The sequence below is a fragment of the Biomphalaria glabrata genome, chromosome 15, assembly GCF_947242115.1.
Source record: "Biomphalaria glabrata chromosome 15, xgBioGlab47.1, whole genome shotgun sequence".
Classification (NCBI taxonomy): Eukaryota; Metazoa; Mollusca; class Gastropoda; family Planorbidae; genus Biomphalaria; species Biomphalaria glabrata.
In genome coordinates, this window is record NC_074725.1 from 16557537 (window position 1) to 16582417 (window position 24881).

Here is a 24881-nt window from a genome sequence, read left to right on the forward strand (position 1 = left end):
TATATAATGGTATCGCATAAAACACACTATACGTTATTTTAACCAAGTAAATAAGGTTACACTAACAGAAGGACATATCTTTGTGTTTATTCTAAATGCAAGACAAAGCCAAAGGTAAAAAAATACTGTATTACCCCCTCCCGTGAGGTTTCGATGGGTTATAACTTAATCTACTGCCTCCGCAAAGATCTAAGGGAAATTCCTATTAAATTTTATCAATATTGGTTTATCAATATTGGTCTATAACTACATTTACTCACCTTACTATTGGCTGATATATAACCATCTAAATAATAATTCCAGATATTCTTTTCACGCTAAAGTTTTATAGAACGATTTTTTCTACAGTTGTTCAAATATTCTTCCCATTTATACTTCGACCCTCTGTGAGATTTTATTGTTGATTACCATTAATAAATTTATATGTAGGATCAGTAGCGGCTTTAGGGGGTGGCAAGTGGGGAAACCGCCCCGCGATTGGAGATTCCCTTGTAACCGTCAGGTTCAAAAGCAGACCAACTCTTAATAATTACAACTTGTTGCTCAATATTTTCGGGCATCTAATAATATATAATAATAATAATCTCTATTGTCCGTATGGAAATTTATCTTGCAATTTGTGCATTACACCAAATAAAAAACATTATAAGTATAAGAAACCAAAGTGTACATTCACACCTATCACCATGTAAGTTCCTAACATGACATTTTTGGTTTCAAAATTGCGTTCAGTTTCGATAAAGACAGCATCTTATGGCTTGTACATTTCTAACAGTTCACCTTGGGATAAGAAAAAAAAATGCCAACCCCCCCCCCCCACAAAAACAAAAAACAACAGCTCATTTCGTGTGAGAACAGAGAAACGTTACGCGCCGAACAACGGCCAGATTTTAAGCTTGGTGGAGATGCTTGACAAAATCGACCCAACCATGCAAGAACTTCTTTGCGAGGCTCACGACCAGTACCTCGGATATAGGATTGAAAACGAGCTTATGGACCTGATGGCATATTTCGTCGTCGTCCTTGACTGCACGCTTGATGTTAGCCACAAAGAACAGATGTCTTTTACATAGCAGTTTGTGGACGTATCAGATCCAGAAGGTGGAGAACATTTCGAGTTTATGTAGTTAAAAGGCAAAATGTACATACTTACGTAAGGTCATGGGCGTAGCCAGGAATTTTTTTCGGGGGGGGGGGGGGGGGGGGGTTGGGGGGGGATTTTTTTCTCTCCCCCCCCTCCCCCCCCCCCCCCGCGAATTTTTATTTTATATGTATTTATGTGTGTGTACACAATCTTTATTGCATTCTGACCCTTCATTCTTTCGGAAGACGTTTATTGTGCCCTAGAATAGGTTCTTCCATGAGTTAGCGGAAAAATTGTAGATTCCCCGCCAATACTAGCAAGGAGGTCTGGGGGAGCGCTAGGAGCTCCCCCAGCGCGGGGCGAAGCCCCGCCGCCAAGCACTATTTCTGATATTGAAAGCCAACAAAATGCATATTCTGAGGTATCTACAGTGCATTTTTCTGCTATTAAAAAGTTTTATTCCCAAAACCTATTGTGCTATTCTTACTGACTTAGACCCTCCCGCGCCGTTAGGCGCATTTGCAGTCAAGCTGTTTCCATAAAATTGTAGATTCCCTGCCATTACTAGCAATGGGGTCTGGGGAGCGCTAGTGCGAGGCGAAGCCCCGCCGCCAAGCACTATCTCTGGTATTGAAAGCCAACAAAATGCATATTCTGAGGTATCTACAGTGCATTTTCCTGCTATTAAAAAGTTTTATTTCAAAAAACTTAATGTGCTATTCTTACTGACTTAGACCCTACCGCGCCGTTCGGAGCATTTGACGTCAAGCTGTTTCCATAAAAATCTGTCACTGGTAATGTCTGAAGCCTCTTCCCACCTGCCATGAGGACCTCAATGAATGAGTGGCGTCAAGTTGTACTAGGATATCATTGCAACTCTTCTTATGCGTAATTCATTTTGTCGGAGAACATGTCCCGCAAACCTCATGCGTCGCTCTCTCACAATCTAACTAAAGGGTCGACTCCCAGTTCGGCATAGGATTTCCTTGATTTAAACCCGATCTCTATAACTGACTCCTAAAATCTGTCTTAGCCATCTTTGTTGAGCCACATTTAGTGTTTTTCAATTTCGGCAGATGACTATTCACTGCAGTTTATTAAGGGAGCCCTGCCACTGGTAAAAATGTGTAACCACTGTTGAATACGCTCTTGGAATTAAGTGACTGTAAATTGCTTTAGATTTTATATGGAAAAGAGAAGTTTTATCGTCAAAATGTTGGGGGTTTTCCACCTCAAAATGCTCTGTAGGGGGATCTTAAACTCAAAACCATCTGGAGGGGTTTTAAACTTTAAACAAACGCCATCTGTAGAAGAGGGGTTTAAAATCAAAACCCCCCGATTGGATTGGCTACGCTCAAATAATTTTAGTGTGTAATTTGCTTTTTTTTAATATTGAACAGGTATTTTTAGCATTAAACCCCTCTGAATGGGGGTTTAAACTCAAAACCCCTTTTGGCAACACTCATAGCATTTTGAGTGCGTAATTTGCTTTTTTTCCTTACATTGAAGATGTATTTTTTAGCCTCAAACCCCCCTAGCGGGGGGGGGGGTTTAAACTCAAAACCCCTTTGGCTGCGTTCATAGATTTTAGTGTGAGTAATTTGCTTTTTTTATATTGAAAGGTACGTTTTAGCTTCAAACTCCACTGGAGGGGAGTTTAAACTCAAAACCCCTTTGACTACACTCAAAACATTTTTAGTGTATAATTTGCTTTGTTTTTATTATTAAAGAGGTATTTTTTACCTTCAAACCCCGCTGAAGTGGGGTTTAAACTAAGAACTAAGTCAAAACCCATTTAGCTACGCTCATAACATTTTGAGTGCGTAATGAACTTTTTTTATATTGAAGAGGGGGTTTATCGTAAATTTTGGAGGGGGTTTTAAAATCAAAATCTCCCTTAACTGTGCTCTTGGAATTAAGGGATTTTGCATTTTTGTTTTGTTTTGTTTTATAGAAGGGGGGGTTAACTGCAAAAACCCCAAGTAGGGGGTTTAAAACTCAAAACCCCTAGTAGGGGGTTTTAAACTCAAAACCCCTGGTAGGGGTTTTTAAACTCGAACCCCCTCCCTGGTAAGGGGTTTTAAACTAAAAAAACCATTTGTTGTGCTGGGGCAATTGATGGTTTAGTATTAAAATCTCACCTAAAATAAACAAAATCAAAGCAAAAAATCATTCACTTAATTCCGATCCCCCCCCCTTGGGGGGGATTTCATTTCGGGGGGGGGGTGAACCCCAACCCCCCCCTGGCTACGCCCATGCGTAAGGTAGTATGTTTTGTAACAAAAATAAGGCCTACAGCGTTAGAGGTGGACGAGCCCGTTAGCGTAACATGGTACGATATATATATAGTCTACCCTAACAGCGCAGGGCCCGGCATTTGACATTCGCCCAGGGCCCCGCGCACTGCTAAGGCCGCCTCTGTGTAGGATCACCTTCCACATCCCCTATCCTTTAGTCTGTTGGACATTTGGGGCACCAACAAGATCTGTTGACCGTCATTCTCCATTCCTGTCTTTCTCTTGCCTTGTACAGAATATTCCTCAATGGTAGGACCGTCCATTCCTTTATGTTGACTTCTCATTGCTTTTTCTGACTGCTTCTACTTTTTCCTGGTAATGTTCCCTCCTCGGTATGTAGGATAGAAAATCTAAAAGGATGTTCGCCATGTAAGCTGGTCATTTAGCTGGACATATTAAACAATATGTTTCTTTCAAGGCTAGAAAAGAGAAACTGGTGGCCATGGGCCAAGAGACTTTGGGACTACAAACCTATCTGACAGAAGAGAATGACACCTCTATTTACCTGACGCCCCAAACCTTTTCTGATGACGCCATCAACCCATGCCTGGAGGAGACGTACACTTTCATCAACATTCTGATGGACGAGGTGAGTGACCTTCACGTCATTGACCTAAATGACCTTAACGCACAATATTTTAATGTAAGACATTGAGCTCACTAGTCGTGTTGGCCAGTTCACTTTTTAACTCACTACTTGTGTTGGCCAATTCACTAGTCGTGTTGGCTAACTTAGTAGTCTTATTAACCAGGTTACTAAAATACCCCATGTCCTGTGTTCTGTGCTTTATTCTATTTTCTATGTTTTATGTTCAATATTCTGTGTTCTACGTTTTGTTCTATGTTTCATGTTCTACGTTTTGTTCTATGTTTCATGTTCTATGTTTCATGTTCTTTGTTCAAAACGTTGTGTTCTGTTCCATGTGCTGTGTTCTAGGTTTCTATGTTCCATGTTCAAATTTCTGTGTTCTGTTCTATGTTCTGTGTTCTAGGTTCTAAATTCTGTTCTCATCGCTGTTTCTTTCTTCTCCAGCTCCTGTCTTTACACAGACAAGGCAATCAACCCTTGACGATGTTTCATTTTGGTGGGGATGAAGTCGGCGCTGGAGCATGGGTCAACTCTACGAAGTGCAAAACTTTAAGAGAGGCTGGGCAGTTAATAGGAGGCTCTCCCAAGACACATTTCTTTCAGGTACCCCCGATGTCACGGGAATCTCAAAAGATAATGAGTTCAGAAACGAGGCTATGACCTTTCTTCTTCTTTCGGGTTACAAATCTTCGCACTATAAAGAATGGAGAGATGTATAGACAGAGCTATAATGTGAACGGAGATTACAATACTGGAAAAGGAACTTTGAAAAAAAAAAGTATACAAAATTTCAAGTTACATTTGATTTTAACAATTGGCTACGGATTCCATAGCTAAAAATCAGTGGTTTAACAGATTTGTGATTTTAGACGTCATTTGATAGCAAAATTCAGAACAATAAAAGTGAATTTGTTAAAATTAATTCCGTGGTTTTGATTTTAAATGGAATGTTCTATTACATTCACCTTCTGTTGTATTTAAACTAAATCGTCCAACGAAGACTATGATGAGGCTAACAACAAGTAAGTTTGACAAACCCGATGTATGCTCCCACCAGAGGCTAGCCAAAGTGGGTCACATCTAGATCAATGTACTTGTGTACTATCTGTTGGCCAAGATTGAGTTCAGCTACTGATCTAGCAGAATTGTAAATGACCATGACACAATTAGAAGCACACTCAAGTGCACACACACACCCTGGGATCCACACACACATATACATATACGAAGGACTAATGTAAAAGTAGAAGAGATTCTCACTCTTGGATTCAAAATGTAATTTTTTTTTATAGACTTAAAGCCAAAGGAAAGAACATCTTATAAGACAAATAGTAAGACATGCGAAAGTAATAGATGCAAGACTCATCGCGACTTGAAATTACTGCTCAGAGTCCACTGAACCTTCAGTGTGCCAGAGTCTTTAAGATTTTTAAATACTGTCTTCTATTAATCTCTTAGTATTAACTTTTCTTATCTTTACAGAGAGTGTCCAGGCTGGCCGCCACAAAGAATTTATCTCTGGGTGCCTGGGAAGATGGCTTGATGCAAGATGGCAATGAACCATACAATCTGTAAGTTAGACCTATTAGGTACACTCAGAGGCGTATCTGTTCGGTCTTAGTAAGACTAGCGTTTTCCCCCATGCATATTTGCTGTTCAGGGCCAACCCTTGAATAATTGGAGGCAGTAAGCGAAACGAATTCGGTGCACCTAAATGAAATTTAAACAAGATTACAAAGAGAGTTTGTGTTACACAAACTCAGAGGCGGCCCCCGTCGAAGTCGGATCCCTGTCGGATCTGCATATTCGCAAATAATATTCAAGAGGTGATTTAATTTTAATGTAAAATGTTTTACATGTTTCGGATGTTCCTTCAGAGTTGAAGATAATTACTTCCTAGTCCAAACCTTCCGCAGGCCGACGGGAGCGGGCAGGGTTTGAACCCTGGACCATCCATAAATCTGAACGACAGTCCAGCGCGCAAACCGCACGACCAGGCAGCCATCCGATGGTCAAAAGTAATAATGTTTCAAAGATTCATTTGCCGTAAATTTAAATTTAAATTTAATAAAAAAATAGTAGATTAGTTTTAGTATATTAAAACATTGCAATATTGATCAAAACGTTTGGAAATGAAAATCTACACTTTTTTTTTTACACTTTAAGTTTAGAAATTGAAATTCTACATCTTAATCTAGTCTATTTTAGTCTAAACTAGATCTAGAAATTATAGATATAGACTCTAAAATAATTTTAATTAGAATATAAATCCAGATCTAGATATTCTGTAATAAAAATCTAGATCTAGTTTTAAAAATCTAGATTAGATCTAAATCAAGATATCATTCCTTTTTTAAATGCGAGTCACATAACGAGGCTTAATAAACATTACTATACCGAGTTCATTTTTCATTTCATTTGAAGAATTAATTCCATATAACGTCAGAGGAAAAAAAAAACCACTACGTCACACGGCCTAGCTAGACTAAAAATCGCCTTCATCAATACGAGCCATTTATCGTGTGTTCATAGACTTTGGTGCAACGAGTGCGTTCTTTAAGCATTTCATTTAAAGAATTCATTCCATATGACGTCAAAGGAAAAAAAACACTACGTCACACGGCCTAGCTAGAATAAAAATCGCCTTCATCATTAGGAGCCATTTATCGAGTGTTCATAGACATTGGTGCACCGAGTGCGTTCTATTAGCATTTCTTTTAAAGAATTCATTCCATGTGACGTCAAAGGAAAAAAAAACACTACGTCACACGGCCTAGCTAGACTAAAAATCACTTTCATCAATACGAGCCATTTATCGAGTGTTCATAGACATTGGTGCACCGAGTGCGTTCTTTTAGCATTTCATTTAAAGAATTCATTCCATGTGACGTCAAAGGAAAAAAAAAACACTACGTCACAAGGCTTAGTTAGACTAAAATATGTTTTCATTAATACAAGCAATTTTTCGAGGGTTAATAGACATTGGTGCACCGAGTGCGTTCTTTTAACATTACATTTAAAGAGTCCATTCATATGACGTCAAAGAAAAAAAATTCCATTACCTCACAATAGGCTAGTACCGGTACCATAAAAAAAATGTCTTTATTTACACGAGATATTTAACAAGGGTTCATAGACATTGGTGCACTGAGTTCTAATAGAATTTATTTAAAAAGGATCAAAGCCGCATTGTTTTTGCGTTTTGTCTGTCAGACGGTCTGTCCGTCATCTTCATAAAAAAAAACAACTAAAAGTTATTAAAAATTTATTAACCTTTATTTTACGTTTCAAAACATCGCAATAATTTTTAGGTATGAACACAATTGAAAAGTTAATATAATAGATTGTTCCGGATGTTTGTATAAATAGTAAAAGAAAAAGAGAATTTCAGATAAATGTAATATCGTTAATTCAATTTTTTGGATGGTCTCGTACAAAAATTAGATGTACTACAGCCATGTGGAGAGATTTTCATACCTTACTTTGGTGTTTGGATTCTATTTTCCTTAAAAATCGGAACATAATATTAACGATAATTAGATTTTTCAATGTTTTAGGTAGAAAGTTAAATGTACTGTAAGCGAGTAGTGAGTTAAAATATTTGTCATAAAAATCCGTAAAAACATTATTTCGTAAATGAGAAGATTATTTGTTTATTAATTAGAAGAGGGAGTTCAAACAATTTTTTGGCGTTAGTAGATTTTTAAATAAATTCGGAAATTTCTGGCGACGATTTGTAAGAAACAAAATCCGGAACTTTCTTTATCGATTACAAAACTTCTATGTTATGTTTTAGCAAGAAAATTAAATTTCTAAAAAGTAATTTTCAGTAATCAATTCTAGTAAATTACTTTTTTTTAAAGCCCTGAACAACCTATTTTCGATATTTTAAAAATTTGTTTAAAGATGAAAATACGGAACAATTTGATATTGATAACCAAATTATAGTGACGCATTGTCAAATAATATAAGTGTAATATTAGTAAATTATGCGATTTCAAACAATCATTAGGCATAATTCATGTTTTATAAAACAATATCCGGAACATTTTTACACTTAATGAAATATAAGCCAGTATAGAGATTTTGATTTAGCATTAATATCCTATTTAAATAAAAAAACGGAACAATATATTATTGATAATGTTTTTGCAACGTTTAAGCATGGAAATTGAATGTAATATAAATTAGAAGAGCAAACAAACATTTGTTGGGGTTGATTAGTTTTGCACAAAAAAATCCGGAACAATCAATTTTTAGATACTTAAAACTATTGAGATGTTACGGGAGGAACATTAAAGTGTAAATCAGATTTTCAATAGCTTTTAGAGTTCTAGTTTTTGTAATCTAATCGTGACGGACAGACCGACCAACAGACAAAACGCACAAAAATAATCTTCTTTTATTCGGGTGGAGGCACTAAACAAAAAATAAATAAAATCTGATTTTTTAAAAAAGTATAAGGAATTGGTTTAGCATCTGATCATGTAGCGACGTTACGCTACTGCACGAAAATCGCTGCATATCATGTCCATTTAAAAAAATGTGCATGATATTTACATACAAAATGCATTATTAGTCTTTATAAAGAACCAACAGAAATGTTTTCTTTTAATTTTAGCAGCTAGTTGACCAGAAAAAATATCTTTAACTATTATTTATATTTGTTGTAAACATTTCCTGTACATTTTTAAAATATATTTGACTTAGTGATACTGAAAATACACAAAGATTGTCAACCTTTGTTAGCATATTGTAACATTGCCTCCCTTACATTTACGTAATTGTTTTAGAATTGGTGTATTTTTATGAAAAAATCGCTTGCATAATTAATTTTATAAATTAAACGGTTTGCTTTTAGAAAAAAAAAAGTAGCCATTGCACCTAAACTTTTCAAGCCGCATTTAATGATGAAATAATATTTTTCATACCTCTTCTAGTTTTCGAGATCTGAGTGTGACAGACGGACAGACGGACAGACGACATTTTGCACAAACCTAATAGCGGCTTTTTCCCCTTACGGGGGCCGTTAAAAAAAGTGACAGCATAAAAATAAAATTACGCAATTTATCTTATCTTCTTATCTTATATAATACAGACGTTACTTCAAAGAAGAAGAATATTACGTCCTACGCGTCATGCATTTAGTCATGCATATTAACCAATGACTTAAATTCTGCCAAGTCACTGGTTTTCCTGGCTAGCTCAGGCAAGCCCTTCCATGCTCTAATACCACTAGGGAAGAAGGAGTATTTGTACAAATTTGTCCTAGCATATGGGACGAGGAATGTGCTTTTATCTTTGTGTCTTTCAGAGTATTTTATTAAATTTTGTTTTTGTATTTGAAGATTATGGTTCAGTGTTTTATGTATGATTGCTACTTTACTTTTGAGCCTTCTGTCCTGAAGGCTTTCTAAATTTAGTGATTTTACTAAAGGTGTTACTCTAGTCAAATGTGAATATTCGTTTGTTATGAATCGCACTGCTCTATTTTGTGCCAGTTTCTTAATGTTTTCTTGAGTTGAGGGGTCCCAAACGGAGGATGCATATTCTATTATTGGCCTAACCAAGGTTTAATAACATTTTATTTTTATGTTCTTATTTTATTTATAGAAATTTCTTTTAATAAATCCTAATGCTTTGTTTGATTTTTTTGTAGTTTCATCAATATGTGGATTCCATGATAGTTTTTCATTTATTATAACACCTAGGTATTTTGCGTTTTTAGTCTGTGTTACTGGTTTGCCATGAATAAGATAAGTGGAATTAATTTGTTTTAGTTTTTTTGTTACTCTTAACAACTGACATGTTTCTGGGTGGAATGACATGCTCCAATTTGATTCCCATTTCTGTAATTCATCTAATTCTCTTTGTAAAATATTTATAAAAAAATTCGCTGTGTCGACAAATAACTGAACATTTATATATCGCATTTTCCGTAGAAGAGAACAGAGTTTGTTTAGAAGAAACATCAAGTCATAGTGCTCTACTATATATGTGAAATTCTTGATTAGTTTGAGGTGCTAGAGGCTTCTTTCAACTGATGCCACAGTCACGGGTATTGAATAAGTCCTTTTTTGTTCGTTTTTTTTATCGCTCGTAGGATTGGCATTTTCAATATTGAATGACACCCCAAAATGACGATTCTTTGTTTCAAAAGACTTTTATGAGTTTTAAGGAGATTTTAATAAATTTAGATTTCCGGGACTTATTAAGGTTTAATTTAATAATTTACACATACAATTAGCGCGGGGCCCATAAATTGCGGGGCCAACTTCGGTTCAATAGGTTGCAGTAGCCTAAGGCCGGCCCTGGATTTAAAAGAGGGCAGTATAAATATCTTTCTGTATCCCAGGGCTTTAAGCATACAGAAGTAAGATTTTCTAATGACTAACAAAAAAATAAAAAGCAAAACTTTCTCTGTCTACCGCGTTCTCAATAGGTCTCCGAGACAAAATCTATTCTTTTTTAACTCTTTCCCATTGCCTCCTCGGGTTTAAGAACTTTCTACACCCTCCCCGGTACATTTAGATTCCAGCACTGTATGTATATCTTTATGTAGCTCTATATGTATGTATATGCAGGTCGACGTTACCTGTCAAAGATATGTATGCCTATAACTGGGACAATGTGTTGGAGTGGGGTACCGTCTCCAGGACATACACTTTAGCCAACAATGGATTTAAGGTAAGTGGCCGGAGTACTGGTTTATATCTTCTGATCTCTCTTCTCCTTCGCCTTCACTTTGACCTATTCCTAATCTGTTGGGTCGTAGGTGCATCACCCAAGATCTGTTGACCGTCTTTCGCCATTTCACTCTGTCTTTTGTCTTTGATAGTAAAAAAAAGTAAAGTTTCTCTTTCAGACTTTGTGGTCTATAGGGCAGATGATGTGAAAGTCATCTGTTTCTGTGGTCTAGTGTAACGATGGTGCGATCTGGCCAGCACAACGTCCAACCGCCTTTACTTTTCCCCAACTAATGTCAGGTACCCATTAGAGCTGGGTGAACTCAGAGGCGCCCAAATATCCCGAAATTAAAGATCCCAATCTTCACCAGGATTCAAACCCGGGACCACCGCGCCTCTTTTTACAATCTTTAAGCCTTACGCCCCTCAATCTAGATCAAAAACACAATAGAAACAACTATAAATCTGTTGAAATAACTCATTTTTTAGACATTTGTGTAATAAGTAGTATCAAATTCAATTCTATTAGTTCACACTGGTCGTTGATTTGTAACTCCAAAAAGCACTTAAATCTAGCCTACAACCTATGTAGGCGTCGAAAGTTTGAATACAGAACTTTAAATAAACTTGAAATGAGTACTTTCTTAACAAGTTGAACGTTTATTTATAATTATAGATACATTCAACTTGAAATGAGATATGGTAGGACTAAAAAAGATAATTTGAATAAAGACTGACAACAAAAACACGTCTTAACTGTCTCACCTCTCTGATAAGTCTCCCGTTCAACTTTTACACCCCTTGCATTACGCCAGACCATCTCTTGGTTTCATCAGAAACTCCTCAACCTACAATCAAACATCTGCTCCTCTGCTTCGCACATATGACATGACCCGCACATTCACTTTGTAACACCATTAAAAACAAGTTAACTAACAAGAAAACGACTATTGAGCCATAGTTTAATTGTATCTCCCATGTCTATCAATATGATGCCTTAATTATTCATTCAATTTGATTCTGTTACCTGTATTTTGGTTTCTTTGTTCTAAGGTGGTTATGGTTCATTCAAGCCACTTTTACTTTGACCACCCGTACGAGCCCGATCCTGAGGAGAGGGGCTTTTATTGGGCAACACGCTTTACAGGTTAGTTCTGTCCAGTCGTTATAGAAGACCTGAACTCTGACCTGCAACGTCACTAACTGTGGGCTCGTTGTCACGTCACAGGTCTGTACTGCATGGCAACGAGCTATTGGTTTAAACTGCAGGACAGTGTTCAAGTCTTCTCTAATAATTGGTCTCGGTTCCTAGGAATAACCTTAGTGCCGATGTAAATGTATCTGAGTATTTAGAATTTGCTCATTCGAACCTCTTTCTAATCTCTAATTAAAACCTCAAAGACTATGAAAGTTCTCATGTCTTAAATTAGCTAGTTATATTTGGCCACCTTTCGTTCATTTCCCTTTCATTAGGACTGCAGTGTTGGGGAGGATTGAACTGTTGAAATATAAATTGTATCTTTCCTTGAGCGCCATGTTCAAGAATAGTTTCTAGCTGTAAAAATGTTTCAAACATAAAGCTCTTTCCTGATTATGACATTTTATGCTGTTTTATTTTGTTTTTCATTGGTTTGTGTACGAAAAAATATGACTAATTTGTATCATTTATTAAAAAGGGTAGAAAAACTCTTGCTGCTTTTATATTTCTGGGGTTTTTTTCATCATGAAGTCACATTGAAATGAGTGATACACGTTGTAAATCCATACTTCCCAAAAATAAATGTTTTTGTTTTCTTTTTTTTTTAGACACCAAGAAGTCATTTTCTTACAATGCTGTTCGTTTCTATGACAACATACACACACGTGGGTCTGGGCAGCCAGTAACTGACGAGGAGCTGTGTGGGGCTCAAGCAGTGAACTGTCCGCCTTTGAAGATCCCCCAAAACATTGTGGGTAAGTATCAAGGAGATCTTTGTTCGTTTAATGTCTATTATTAGAACCAATGACAAGTTACAACTCGCAGCAAATGTCGCATATTGCATACGTAAAGGTAGCACTAGGGCCCAAATGTTTATCGAGAGAAATAAGGGACTGCACTGCTGCTGCTAGGCGGAGTTGTCTAATCGGACGGTCACTGGTTCGTGCCCTGGTCAGTGCAGTCACGTATCTCAGTACTTAGCGTCACTTTTGTATTCGCGCAATGTCGCATCTATGTTAGGGTCAGACATGATTTAGTGAACAACCAGAAAGTAAACCTGATTGTGTACTTATTATGTAAAACCATTTTGAAAACTACTCTCAAACAATACACAATTTTTGACAAACTATTTCATAATGTCAAGCTTGTCTTTATATTTTGGCGATTTTTAAGACATTCAATCCATGTATTGTCACACAAACATCATTAGATCAAGCAGTTTCAAAACACAATTATAATTTAATATAGGTCCTTAGTTTAATTAAGTCGTATAGGGACCAATGTTTAAAAAAAAGGAAACATCGAATATGACCGCGGCATAAGATCTTCACGTCTTGCAAAGGTTCTCACCAAGAAAAGAAATGCATACAACTGACTCTAGAGTAGTCTAGACTCTAGACTAGCTTTGTAATGCTGTTGATAGAGCAACAAGACTATTAAATTCCAATCTCTAAACCAGGGGGTCTCAACCTGTGAGTCGCGACTCCCTTGGGGGTCGACTAACAAATTGTCAGGAGTCGCATAAGACCATCGAAAATATGTTGTTGTTGTTTTTCTTTTGGTGGGGGCCTATTCTAACGTGTAAAACGTCATCCATACAAAGTATTTCTTCATTGGAAATTACAATTTTGTGTGTGTTGGAGGCTAGATGTTGCAGACAACTGATTTAGAATTAATTTAAAACATTTTTATTGTGACATTATGGTAAGTATAAGTTAATGCGCATTAAAGCCAAACGTATCGTCACGCCTGGTGGTGTAATAGAGTTCTAGATTGTAATTTTTAAGGTCAAATGTCATAATTAATAATACACTTATTGAATAAAACATTAGTGGTTATTTTTGTCCACCACTAAATTAGTTCAACAACATCACAGTAAGCAAAAGACATTAATTTGTAATATGTAAAAATAAATCATATACGTTTTGAAAAAGGTTGAACAACGCATCCATACATTTGAACTGTAATACTTAAACATTTTTTAGAAATGCATGGCGTATTGGAAAATAAGAACGATGGATGAACTCCTAATGGTAGCAGGGGAGGAAAGCATGAGCTTCCCGTATGCCCTGGCAAGAAACTCTGTTGTGTGCTTCCCGTATGCCCAGGCAAGAAACTCTGTTGTGTGCTTCCCGTATGCCCAGGCAAGAAACTCTGTTGTGTGCTTCCCGTATGCCCTGGCAAGAAACTCTGTTGTGTGCTTCCCGTATGCCCTGGCAAGAAACTCTGTTGTGTGCTTCCCGTATGCCCAGGCAAGAAACTCTGTTGTGTGCTTCCCGTATGCCCTGGCAAGAAACTCTGTTGTGTGCTTCCCGTATGCCCTGGCAAGAAACTCTGTTGTTGAACGTAGTGCCTCATACCCTTCATTCAGATCAAGGGACACTTCAGTTATCTCCCCGCATCTCTTGGACTCTCTTGTAAGACATACACCACTGTTTCCCCTGCCTGCCCCATTAGTTTAAGCAGTATGTCAATTGTAGCGAAGTTCTTTAACTCTTTCTCTCCGTAATTATTAACCACATTTTGGTGGAATCAACGCTGGTATCGTCAGTTAGGAGAGAAAGAGTTAAGTCGAATCTATGAAGCCGAAAGAACTGTAATGTCACTTTGATAACTAGCAACCGAACTTTGTCGTCATGGATACCCAGTAGTTTGGAGTAATGATTATGCATATAAATGCTGGAGATTTAAAGATAAGTTGTTGTTTTTTTCCAATCCACTTCAAACTTCTAAGACAATATGTGAATGTATACGAGAAATTTGGTTCATTTTTTGAGTACCCCCTCGCCCCCTCCCCCATCATACTTTTTTTGGGAAAGTCTAAAATATCTTTGAAAAATGTCAGTGGTATCTGCACAGATGGTGCTCCAAAAGTGGTAGTATGTTGATCTGGATTTCATCCTTTGGTACAGAATGAGTCACCAAACTGTGTGTACAGAATGAGTCACTAAACTGTGTGTACAGAATGAGTCACCAAACTGTGTGTACAGAATGAGTCACCAAACTGTGTGTACAGAATGAGTCACCAAACTGTGTGTACAGAATGAGTCACCAAAAGTTTTCGTTACTCAGTTTGTTATTTTTTCGTCGAATATTAATATCGAAGACAATGTTACTAAAAAAAAATGAAAAGCGTGAGTGCAAAAATCAATTAAAATTTAGCTCGCGTCTGAAAAAAAAATCCTATCCTTCCAAATAAAACTTCAAATTGGCAAACAAAATTGGAGAAAAATATAATATATATATCCCCAATCTTATCTCTATGATAGAAATAAAAATAAAAGAATAAACTTTGTGAAAGAACATTTGCTAATGTTTGCGGACCAACTTTCTAAATGTACCAAACGTTCCATGTGCACCAGAACTCCGATAAAAGTGGAAGATGTTTAGGAGACAGAACTAGTTTATAGACCTTATTAATACAGATACAGCAACAAATGTCTCTATAATTTCACAAATCTGGATCAAGCGTTTGATGTCACGTCCCAATTTGTCTGTGTTGCATCTCCTTCTTCTTCAATGTGCAAATTATTTGCATGTTAATTAAAAAGTCAGAAAGTCCCCACATGTGTATGAAATGTGGATAATGTGGATAAGAAATAGAAAGATAAATAAATGCGTATCATAAAGATTTTATTTCATTCATGCGTAATTTAATGATAAGAAGAGAAATATATTTCAAGAAATAATTCCATATTGTTTCATGATTAAACATAAAGCTTTGGCAATGCAAATCAAATATTTACATTAGACCTACAATTATCATTTTGTAACATTAGCGAAAGCACAGCTATTTATACCTATGAACGAAAATAGTTTACTGTTGGGGGGTCGCGGCATAGTGAATAATTGTAAAAAATTATTGCCGAATAAAAAAGGTTGAGAACCGCTGCTCTAAACAGACTAAGAAACTTTGGAAACAAGCCAAGATATCTCTACAACAGCTGACTTTCGAGTCTTGAGTACTAAAGGAGAGGCTTTCTTCCTTGTTACTTTATTTTAAAAAAAATTGTAGTTTCAAGAAGCGTGAAAACAAATCTCCACCAATTTGTTTGTTTAATCTAGGCAAGAAATTAGAAACCAATCTATTTCTACAGGTTTACAGGCCAACTTGTTTACTGAGATCACCAGAACTAAGGAACATCTACATAACAGAGTATTTCCTCGACTGCTTGGTCAGAAATGTTTACGTTTGTTATCTGTAGAATTACATTTTTTTGGACACCAAAACTCGAAAATTATATATAAGCTAACAAGAAAACATTTTTTTAAAATAACATATGAAGTATTAATGTATTAGTTTTTTTTTTTAAATGTGTCTACTTTAAAGAAAGAAAACGCTGCTTTCTGAAAAAAAAATTGCTTTACTTAAACTTCATAATTTTAGACTTTTAAAGCAATACAGAAAATGAAACTATTTGTCTGCACAAATATTTGCAGCCAAACTGGTGTTCACTGTTACACGAAGATGTCCTTGTTTTACTGAGTGACTACATGTATATTACTTCAAACTTCTAAGCTACTTCCCATATTAAATATGTTCTCAGTTAGTAATTTTATTGGGGTTGAAATACAAAACCTTTTTTAAAAATCAACAAGCTTAGTGCCCCTTTCACTCTCAAATGCTCCTTCAACTGCAAGACCGTTGGGGCACCACTCATGATCTGTTGAGCATGCATCTCTTTTCCTAAATTTTTATTACATGTGGCGTAGGCCTGGGTAGAAAGGGGACTCAAATTTAAAACTCCCCCCCCCCCCCGGGCCCCAACTTGAATTTTTTTTACATTAAATAATACACCATTATCTCATGTGAGGGACCCATAAAAATGTCAAGCCTTCCGGGTCTCAAATACCTAGCTACGCCACTGTCAATTACTGTCTAGAAAAAGCCCTAGAATGTGTTAGAACTAGTCCTGCTCATGTATATAGAGGTGTGTATGTTAGTGTGTGCGTTAGTTGAGTTCGCCAGCAATTGAACGAGTGATTAGCTCTATTTTGTTACATTCACATACTAGCGTATCATTTCAGCGTTGGCTGAAAGGGCCTGGCACGAGGCTCCATGGGAGAGATTGCCCAAAGGCACCGAGAGGGAGGCCATGACGCAAGAAGACTGGTACTCCTTCGCAAGAGCTCTGGGCCACAGGGAACTGAAACGATTGGATAAGCTTGGTGTGATGTACACCATACCGCCACCTGGCGCCAGGTAATTACTTTTTATTATATGGCCCTGGTAAAAGGGATGCTCTCATACCTTAATCAATTAAAAACATTTTAATAAGCATAAATAATACGTACATATGTGGGCCATGGCGGCTTAGTGGTAAGGCAAAGTGCTTGTCTTCCGAATAGAGTGGTCTCGGGTTCAAATCCCGGTGAATACTGGTATCTTTAAATTGGGACTTGTTAGTCCGCTCCACTCTAATGGGTACCTTAGTGTACGTAGGAAGAGGCGATTAGATGTTGTGATGACCACATGACATCCTCATTAATTGTCGGTCATAGAAATAGATGAGCTTTACATCATCTGCCCCATACATCGGTCTGAAAGCTGGTACCACTTTTTGGACTAAATAAACTTCTAGAAGCGTTGCCAAGGTGTAATAAATAAATAAATAGAAGTACTTCAATCTTCATGGCGGCTCTGGGTCCATCCAACTCTAATGGGTACCTGACATTTGTTGGGGAAATTAAAAGCAGTAAGTCGTTGAGCTGGTCACATGGCACTCTTGTTCAACGTTGACCATAGACACAGATGACCAGAGACACAGTTGACCTTTATATAATCTGTCCTATAGATCGCAAGGTCTGATAGAGGTACTTTTATTCTTTTTACATGCAATCATTGTAACCCCACACACCTAACGTACCAATAGTATTGACATTTGTCATCAAAGTTCAAGTTCACTAACACAGTTGTAACCCCACACACCTAACGTACCAATAGTATTGACATTTGTCATCAAAGTTCAAGTTCACTAACACAGTTGTAACCCCACACACCTAACGTACCAATAGTATTGACATTTGTCATCAAAGTTCAAGTTCACTAACACAGTTGTAACCCCACACACCTAACGTACCAATAGTATTGACATTTGTCATCAAAGTTCAAGTTCACTAACACAGTTGTAACCCCACACACCTAACGTACCAATAGTATTGACATTTGTCATCAAAGTTCAAGTTCACTAACACAGTTGTAACCCCACACACCTAACGTACCAATAGTATTGACATTTGTCATCAAAGTTCAAGTTCACTAACACAGTTGTAACGTTTGAAACACACTAAACATTTTTTTTCTATTATCCCAAGGCTTGACCACGGACTACTATTGACTACATCGCAATTTCCTGGTCTCCGTGTCCACTACAGTTACAATGCCGGAGCTACGTGGATGGACGCCTCAGGCCCCACGGTCAATGTTGGAGATTACAAATATCAAATATGGCTTAGAACTGCGTATGTTATTCTTGTATTTTATTCTAATGACCATATTTCTACTTTTTAGATTATCTATTAAACTCCTTTAGCCTTAATAGAACCAAAAGTATTCGCAGTGTAAAATGAAAGTATCAAGTAAAATATTCAGATATTGAAAACCTATTTGCTTCAAAACTTTTTACTCATAAGAGAAGAAAGCGAACGCTGAAAGTTAATACACATTACTTACATATATTATCGTCTGTTACAGAAGTACTGACGGAAAGAGACACAGTCGGACGATTGTCCTTTACCCAAGTAAGGAATCAAAAACATATATAGTCAAAATCTTGGTGAATTAGAGTTAACTGGACATCGATGGTTGGGCTACTCGCAAATAGCACCAAAAATAAAGTTTAAGAAGCAATTTTTAGCAAACATTTATTTGCAAACGTAAAGACTTTTTAAAATACCTTATGATAAGAGAGCTAGACATTCGCATACATTACATTTTATAAATATCTTGTAAGTTTAAACTTATTTTTGAAAATAGAAGCTAAAATCCATTCTTCATACCTTCAGGTTCTGTCCCTGGGATAAAACCTTTTCCCATAAGTGACGTTTTCACTTAGTGATCAAAGACTTCAGAGAAGGAAAGAACTTTCTAGAAAAGACGAGCATAAATGTATCTAATTCTCTAGTGCCTCTCCATCTGCTAGGTCTGACTAAACTGTCACTGAACACGTGACATATTGTGAGCATGCGCAGAATAAATGCTCTCTCTTCTCTCTTCTGTTAGATAAGATCTAGCTATGTATATAATTCTCTTCATGGCTCAACCATTCCTGACACCACCAAGATGTAATGGAAAGATCACTCTTTTATTTCTGCAAGTCGGACTAGAGTTACCCCACATAACTTAAGCGGCGAAAAAAATTGGGGGGAGGGGGGAAAAATGTAGTATTCACCCGTCACTAAATAGCAGGGCCGGACTTAACCGTTGTGGCGCCCTATGCGAAACGGATTTCGCGGGGCCAAGTTTGGTTAGAAATAAGAATAATAAGTGAAAATTAAGAGTTTGTATTAGAAAATAAATTCATGTTTGTATTTTATTCATTCCTTTCTACTTATAGAATTACTTTACGAGCCTTGCGTGTAGCGAAGTCATACAGTATATCATGAACATTTTATTTCCTACATAGATCACGCTCAGTAGCAAGAATTACTAAATGTTTCAATCTATCTTTGAGAATTGTTGACCTCTAATAATTCTTCATTAGTTTGAGGCGCGAGAAGCTTGTTTCACCAGATTACACAATTACGGGTATTGTATAATGTCGTTTTTTATCACGCGTAGGATTTGCGGTCACGTTTTCCATATTGAATGACACCCCAAAATAACAATTTTTTAAATGATTTTTCAAAAGATTTAAATAATTTCCGGAGATTTCCAGGAATTTTCTGTATATTTTAAAATTTCAGGAAATTTCCACGTGCTCCTGGTAAATCAGAAGGCCGAGTAAAATCTGTTATAAGTTATAAAATGGTTTAATTTAATAATTTACGCCTAGGATAAGCGTGGGGCCTATGAAAGCGCGAGGCCCACTACGGTAGCATAGGTTGCAGTGACCAAATGGCCGACCCTGCAAAACAGCGGCGTATGCTACTGTGGGTCGACTTGTGTTTAATAATGTACACAAAAAACACATTTTCTTCTAGATCTACTTCGTCATATTGCCTACTTGCATCTGGCGCTCTAGGGATTTTATTTTTGAGGTAAATATTAACACTATAATCTTTTGATTCAACAAAACAGCTCCTCCACTGCGACCTGTCCTTCAATCAACCGTTGATTACATCAGTAAGTTTCTTGTGGTCAACTTCACTGTGGTAGATAATTACTTGACCTATGGCGAGCAGTACTATGTGGCCAACGTCCAACTAACAAACAATGGCAGCAGGACCGTCCCAGCAGGCAACTGGCGCATCTATCTCCCTTCAGTACATGTAAGTATTGTGTTTATATAGATTAGTGTTAACGCGGCTTTATTTCTTTCACAATATTTTTTGTTTCGCGTGTTTTTGATGATTGATATTTGCAAAGCAAGGAAGCGAACATTATCAACGTTTTATAATAATCAAATTAAAATGGGCCTGCATTTAAACATTCCATATGATTCTACCTGTTTAATACAACACTCCAGTGATATACAAATCCGATAGTGCCTAGGGCTTCACTTTCGTTGTTTGGATAGGACAAAGGCTGCCTGGTCGTGTGGTTTGCGCTTCCGACTGTCATAACGATGATTCCGAGTTTGAGCCTTGCTAGCAGTCATCTCCTGCCGTCCAGCAGGAGGTTTGGGCTTGGACGATATAATCTTCTTTTCTGGCTGAACGGCTGAAACATAAGCATACGCTATAAACACACTAAGAGTCCCGATAACCTACTCGACTTTAAGGCATCGACCCTAACTCACAGCATTCCGACCCCTTTAGCAGTATAGTCCGGATCCTAACGAGGTCCTTTCCATTTGTAATAATGGGGTCAACATTGCTAATTTCTATTAATCTAAAGGAAAAGGGAGGAAGTGGTCCTAAACGTTTGGCTGGGCCATGACTTCATTTGTTTAATATATATTTGAATACCTCCCCCCCCCCTCACACACCCGGGCCGCCTCACCACTCCCATCTTTTGATTTCAATTTTTACAAATATTGTAATAAAGTTAACAAATTATTGTGCAGGCTGTTCTATTTTTCTTCCACTGATAACGAAAAGGGATTGAACATTTTAGTCTAGTCTGTTCAGATGTTGTTAAACGTCCCTGATAAGGGACACCCAAATGTTATATTATCGAAAAGATCGTTCGAGATCAAGAGTTTCTTAATGAAAGTACATTCTGAACTATCTATGTCTGATTTTGTACAGGCTGTGGAGTCCGAGTTCCTGGATGAAGGTCACACCTACCTGGACTCCAAGGTCAAAATGAGTATTGACCACGTGAAGGGCTATTTGTACAGTCTCGGCCCCACGCCTTTGTTCCAGGGTCTGGACAGCTGGGAAAGTGTCAACTTTACTTTTAGGTAATGTTCATGTGGACCTTGTTTACGTTCCAGAAATGTGCAGTGTAACTGAGTCATCTTTGGTGTAGTCCAAACAACTAGAAAACAATAAAATTGGTTTTATTTATGTTTAGTGATAGCTTGATGGGATTTTCTCGATCTATACACTAAAACACAAAGTAACCTTCTACTAATTAACTCCTTCTCTCCTAATTGACGATTTGACTCCCATTAAGCTAAAATGATTTTTGGATTTATAAACTTTAATTTGTGTAATGTAAAAAGAGCTTGCATTCCCCTATAAAAAAATATAACATTTTCTGATAACAAACTAAAAAGTTATTGAAGTTTAATCATGACAGTATAGTGAAATAGAAATTAGCAAAATGAATAATACTATCGGAACGAGGACAAATAATTACGGAGAGAAAGAGTTAAGGAATCCAGAGGCAACTTATTTCCTGATCTGTCCACCGTCAAAGTGCAGCACTCGCTGTCTGACAGGACAATAAACGTGTTTTGTTTTGTTACCTTTTCAACTTCCATTTGTCATTGACAATTATCCGTCGGAGTCTTGAGTCTTATTGCTATAGTTATAAGAAATATTGTGAAACTACCAGAAACTTACAATAATGAGCTGATTCTTTTCAACAAGCAAAATATAAAAAATCCTTTTAAAAAAATATCTGAGGAAGAACGCACAAATATATCTCTCAATAATGTAGAAGTTATTTCCATTATTTAATATTAAACAAACTAATAATTACCAAAAATAGTTGGTTAATTATTGTATATTGTTTCCTTTGTTAGTTATAGTAAATCGTTATTTACTCATTCAAATTTGATCCGAGAATGGGTGTTGGAGAAATAAAGCGTTCAATTATCTAAGAGTACTAGACCCTACATATTGAGCCATATATATGAATCCAGAAGGAATTTTTCCCTTGTTGGTATCAAACAAAATAATTAATTACCAGGAATTAATTGAATAATTTGTTAACTTTTTTATTGATTTAATTTTTGTCTATGCCAATAAATAATTGTGCAAAGTTTCAACTTGATCCGAGAATGCATGTGGCCCTAACAATTGCGCGTCACTGTGTGAAACGCTGAGTCCAGTCAGGGTACGGAGATAAGCATTATGTCAAAAGTTACATTTTGTATTCAAATATACATTCGTCTTTGCAATGAATCATTTAAATGAAAGCTAACAAAGCCGTCTTTTATCGCGCGTACAATTCAGACCACAAAATTACAATTTTGTCAATTTTTCAGGAGATTATTTATGAGTTTTCAGGAGATTTTATTGATTTCATGAGATTTTAATGACTGTGTCATATATTTTGGAATTTCTGGAAAATCAGAAGGCCGAGGAAATCCTGTTATTATATATAGGTCATAATGGTTTAATTTAATAATTTCCACATAGAATTAGCGGAGGACCTATGAAAGTGCGGGCCCCACTGCGACCACATAGGTTGAAGTGGCCTAAGGCCGGCTCTGCCTGTGGAAGAAATAACGGGACAAATTTTTTACCAGACTGACAGACAGACAGAGTGAGTTGATATAAGCTTTGTTAAACTCTATCATGTTTCACAGGTTAGCTAACTGGTGTGTTTCACGTTCTGAGTCCATGCCTAGATGGTACGTGAGCGCCCCGGGGATGAGCGCACGTGACATGGTGAGCACTGTTGGGGAAAAGCTTGAATACGTCAGTCCCTTCACCAAGAAGGAACAGTGGAAGAGGTTTGCAGAAGATCAGTTCGAGCCCTGGACTCCAGGTCAGTTTGACAGGAAAATTTAAGATTAATATATAAGCTCGATTAAATTGCTTCTAACCTTCCAACTTCAATAGGAAACAAGATTATAAAAAAGAGACTTTATGTTTCACACAAAAACTCAGAGGATATCTCCTAAGGGTCCAGCCATGGGGCATCTGTGCAATAAGTAGTTCAGCCTACAGGTAAAAAGGCAGGTTTCAATATTTTTAGCATGAGTATCAATCAGAAACTATGATCTAAAACACCCACAACTATTTCTTCATACAAATTAGACGTCTGGTGGGCGAATGTGTTGCCAATGTGTTCGACCAAAAAGCAGGCGATATTTAAACATGGAAATCAGATAATTTTCATTTTCGACCATGAAGAAAGAGCTTAGAATTACTTCTTAATACTGACGTCGAGATTATTTTTTGATACTTGTATTATTGAAGAATGCATGAAGGGAATACTCAAGAAATAAAAGACTTCGATTATTTAAATAAATTGCTGCTCCTTATTAAAGTTAAATTAAAATGTAGTAATCAGGCATAAACTGTTAGGTTCTCGTGTAATGTCTGTTGTGATTTGCATGGAACTTATTTATCTTAGCTTTACCACAGATTACCTATCTCTAATGGGTACCTGACTTTAGTTGGGGAAAGTAATAGGCGGTATGTTTTTGTGATTACCACACGACACACTCTTTAACCGTCTTCCATACAAACAGATGACCTTGACATCATCTGCCTATATAGACCTCAAGGTATGAAATGGGCACTTTTTTTTTTGACAGTGAGTTGTTGCGGCGAGGTTAAGCTGACAGTCTTTCACTAGATGTGATCCATTAGGGGTATAATACATTATTTTTTTCATGTTACACTTAATTCTTTAGTTTATTATGACAATATGGTAATATTTCATTTGACTCCAGCATTTAATATCATATTATTAAAATAATAATTTCTTGCATACTTTCCAGGTGCACGCTACGACAGAAATATGGACAAAGACATGTCACCACTGCCCGCGTCACTGATCATCCCAACGCCAGTCAGTTTCAAAAGCCTGGACGGCAGTCAATTTAGACTCCCGGACAATCCAGTGACTATCGTGTATGCAGACCCTAGTCTCAAGGAAGTGGCAATTTATCTTAAAGGCAGGAATACATTAAATTTTAAAATACTCTTTAAAAAAAAAAAAGCTTATATAAAGCATAGTTGTATCAGTTAGTATGGGATCAGTATGTAATTAAATTTGTAATAGATGTACGCTAACAATTTAAAAAAGCATTTAAAAAATGGGGGGGGAGGGGGAAGAACTGAATTTGAACTCATGGCTCAAACTTCCTCAAGCCGCATTGTAACCACTCTGCTAGTGAGATTTTTTTTAGCCATTACGCATTGGGGACATCAACCTACTGGAAGCTAGCATAGCCTAACATCAGCACACCCATTTAGGATGGGTCCCTGGTCGTGTGGTGCGCGCTCTGAACTGTCGTCTCGATGGCTCCGGGCTGGAGCGAGACCAATCTTCATAGAAGGCCTGAATACTGACCTGGAACGTCTCAACCTGTGTGTAGTTTAGACCAATAGCTTGTTGCCACGTCACAGGCGTTTACAACGTGACAACGAGCTGTTGGTCTCTACTGCCCACAAGCTGCAACGCCACAAGCTAGTGTTCAGGCCTTCTGGAACGAATGGTCTCGGCCGGAGCTCTCCCCGCCATCCCCCCCCCCCCCGCCGTCCTGCAAGAGGTTTGGGCAAAATCATCTTCCACTCT

At 37.1% G+C, this 24881-nt stretch overlaps 1 protein-coding gene across 2 annotated transcripts in view; it reads left to right on the plus strand.

Moving 5' to 3' along the window:
* The window catches only part of LOC106055747 (uncharacterized), a 65971-nt gene that overhangs the window by 20615 nt on the left and 20475 nt on the right, over positions 1 to 24881 (plus strand). For both annotated transcript variants that reach the window (XM_056011833.1, XM_056011835.1), the window contains exons 9-22: positions 3800 to 3970; positions 4415 to 4573; positions 5453 to 5541; positions 10555 to 10657; positions 11710 to 11803; positions 12463 to 12609; positions 15952 to 16029; positions 16883 to 17057; positions 18170 to 18316; positions 18549 to 18595; positions 20094 to 20284; positions 21206 to 21360; positions 22939 to 23120; positions 24082 to 24258. In XM_056011833.1, the coding sequence (XP_055867808.1) occupies positions 3800 to 3970; positions 4415 to 4573; positions 5453 to 5541; positions 10555 to 10657; positions 11710 to 11803; positions 12463 to 12609; positions 15952 to 16029; positions 16883 to 17057; positions 18170 to 18316; positions 18549 to 18595; positions 20094 to 20284; positions 21206 to 21360; positions 22939 to 23120; positions 24082 to 24258 (1915 nt within the window). The remainder of the gene's footprint in view (positions 1 to 3799; positions 3971 to 4414; positions 4574 to 5452; positions 5542 to 10554; positions 10658 to 11709; positions 11804 to 12462; positions 12610 to 15951; positions 16030 to 16882; positions 17058 to 18169; positions 18317 to 18548; positions 18596 to 20093; positions 20285 to 21205; positions 21361 to 22938; positions 23121 to 24081; positions 24259 to 24881) is intronic.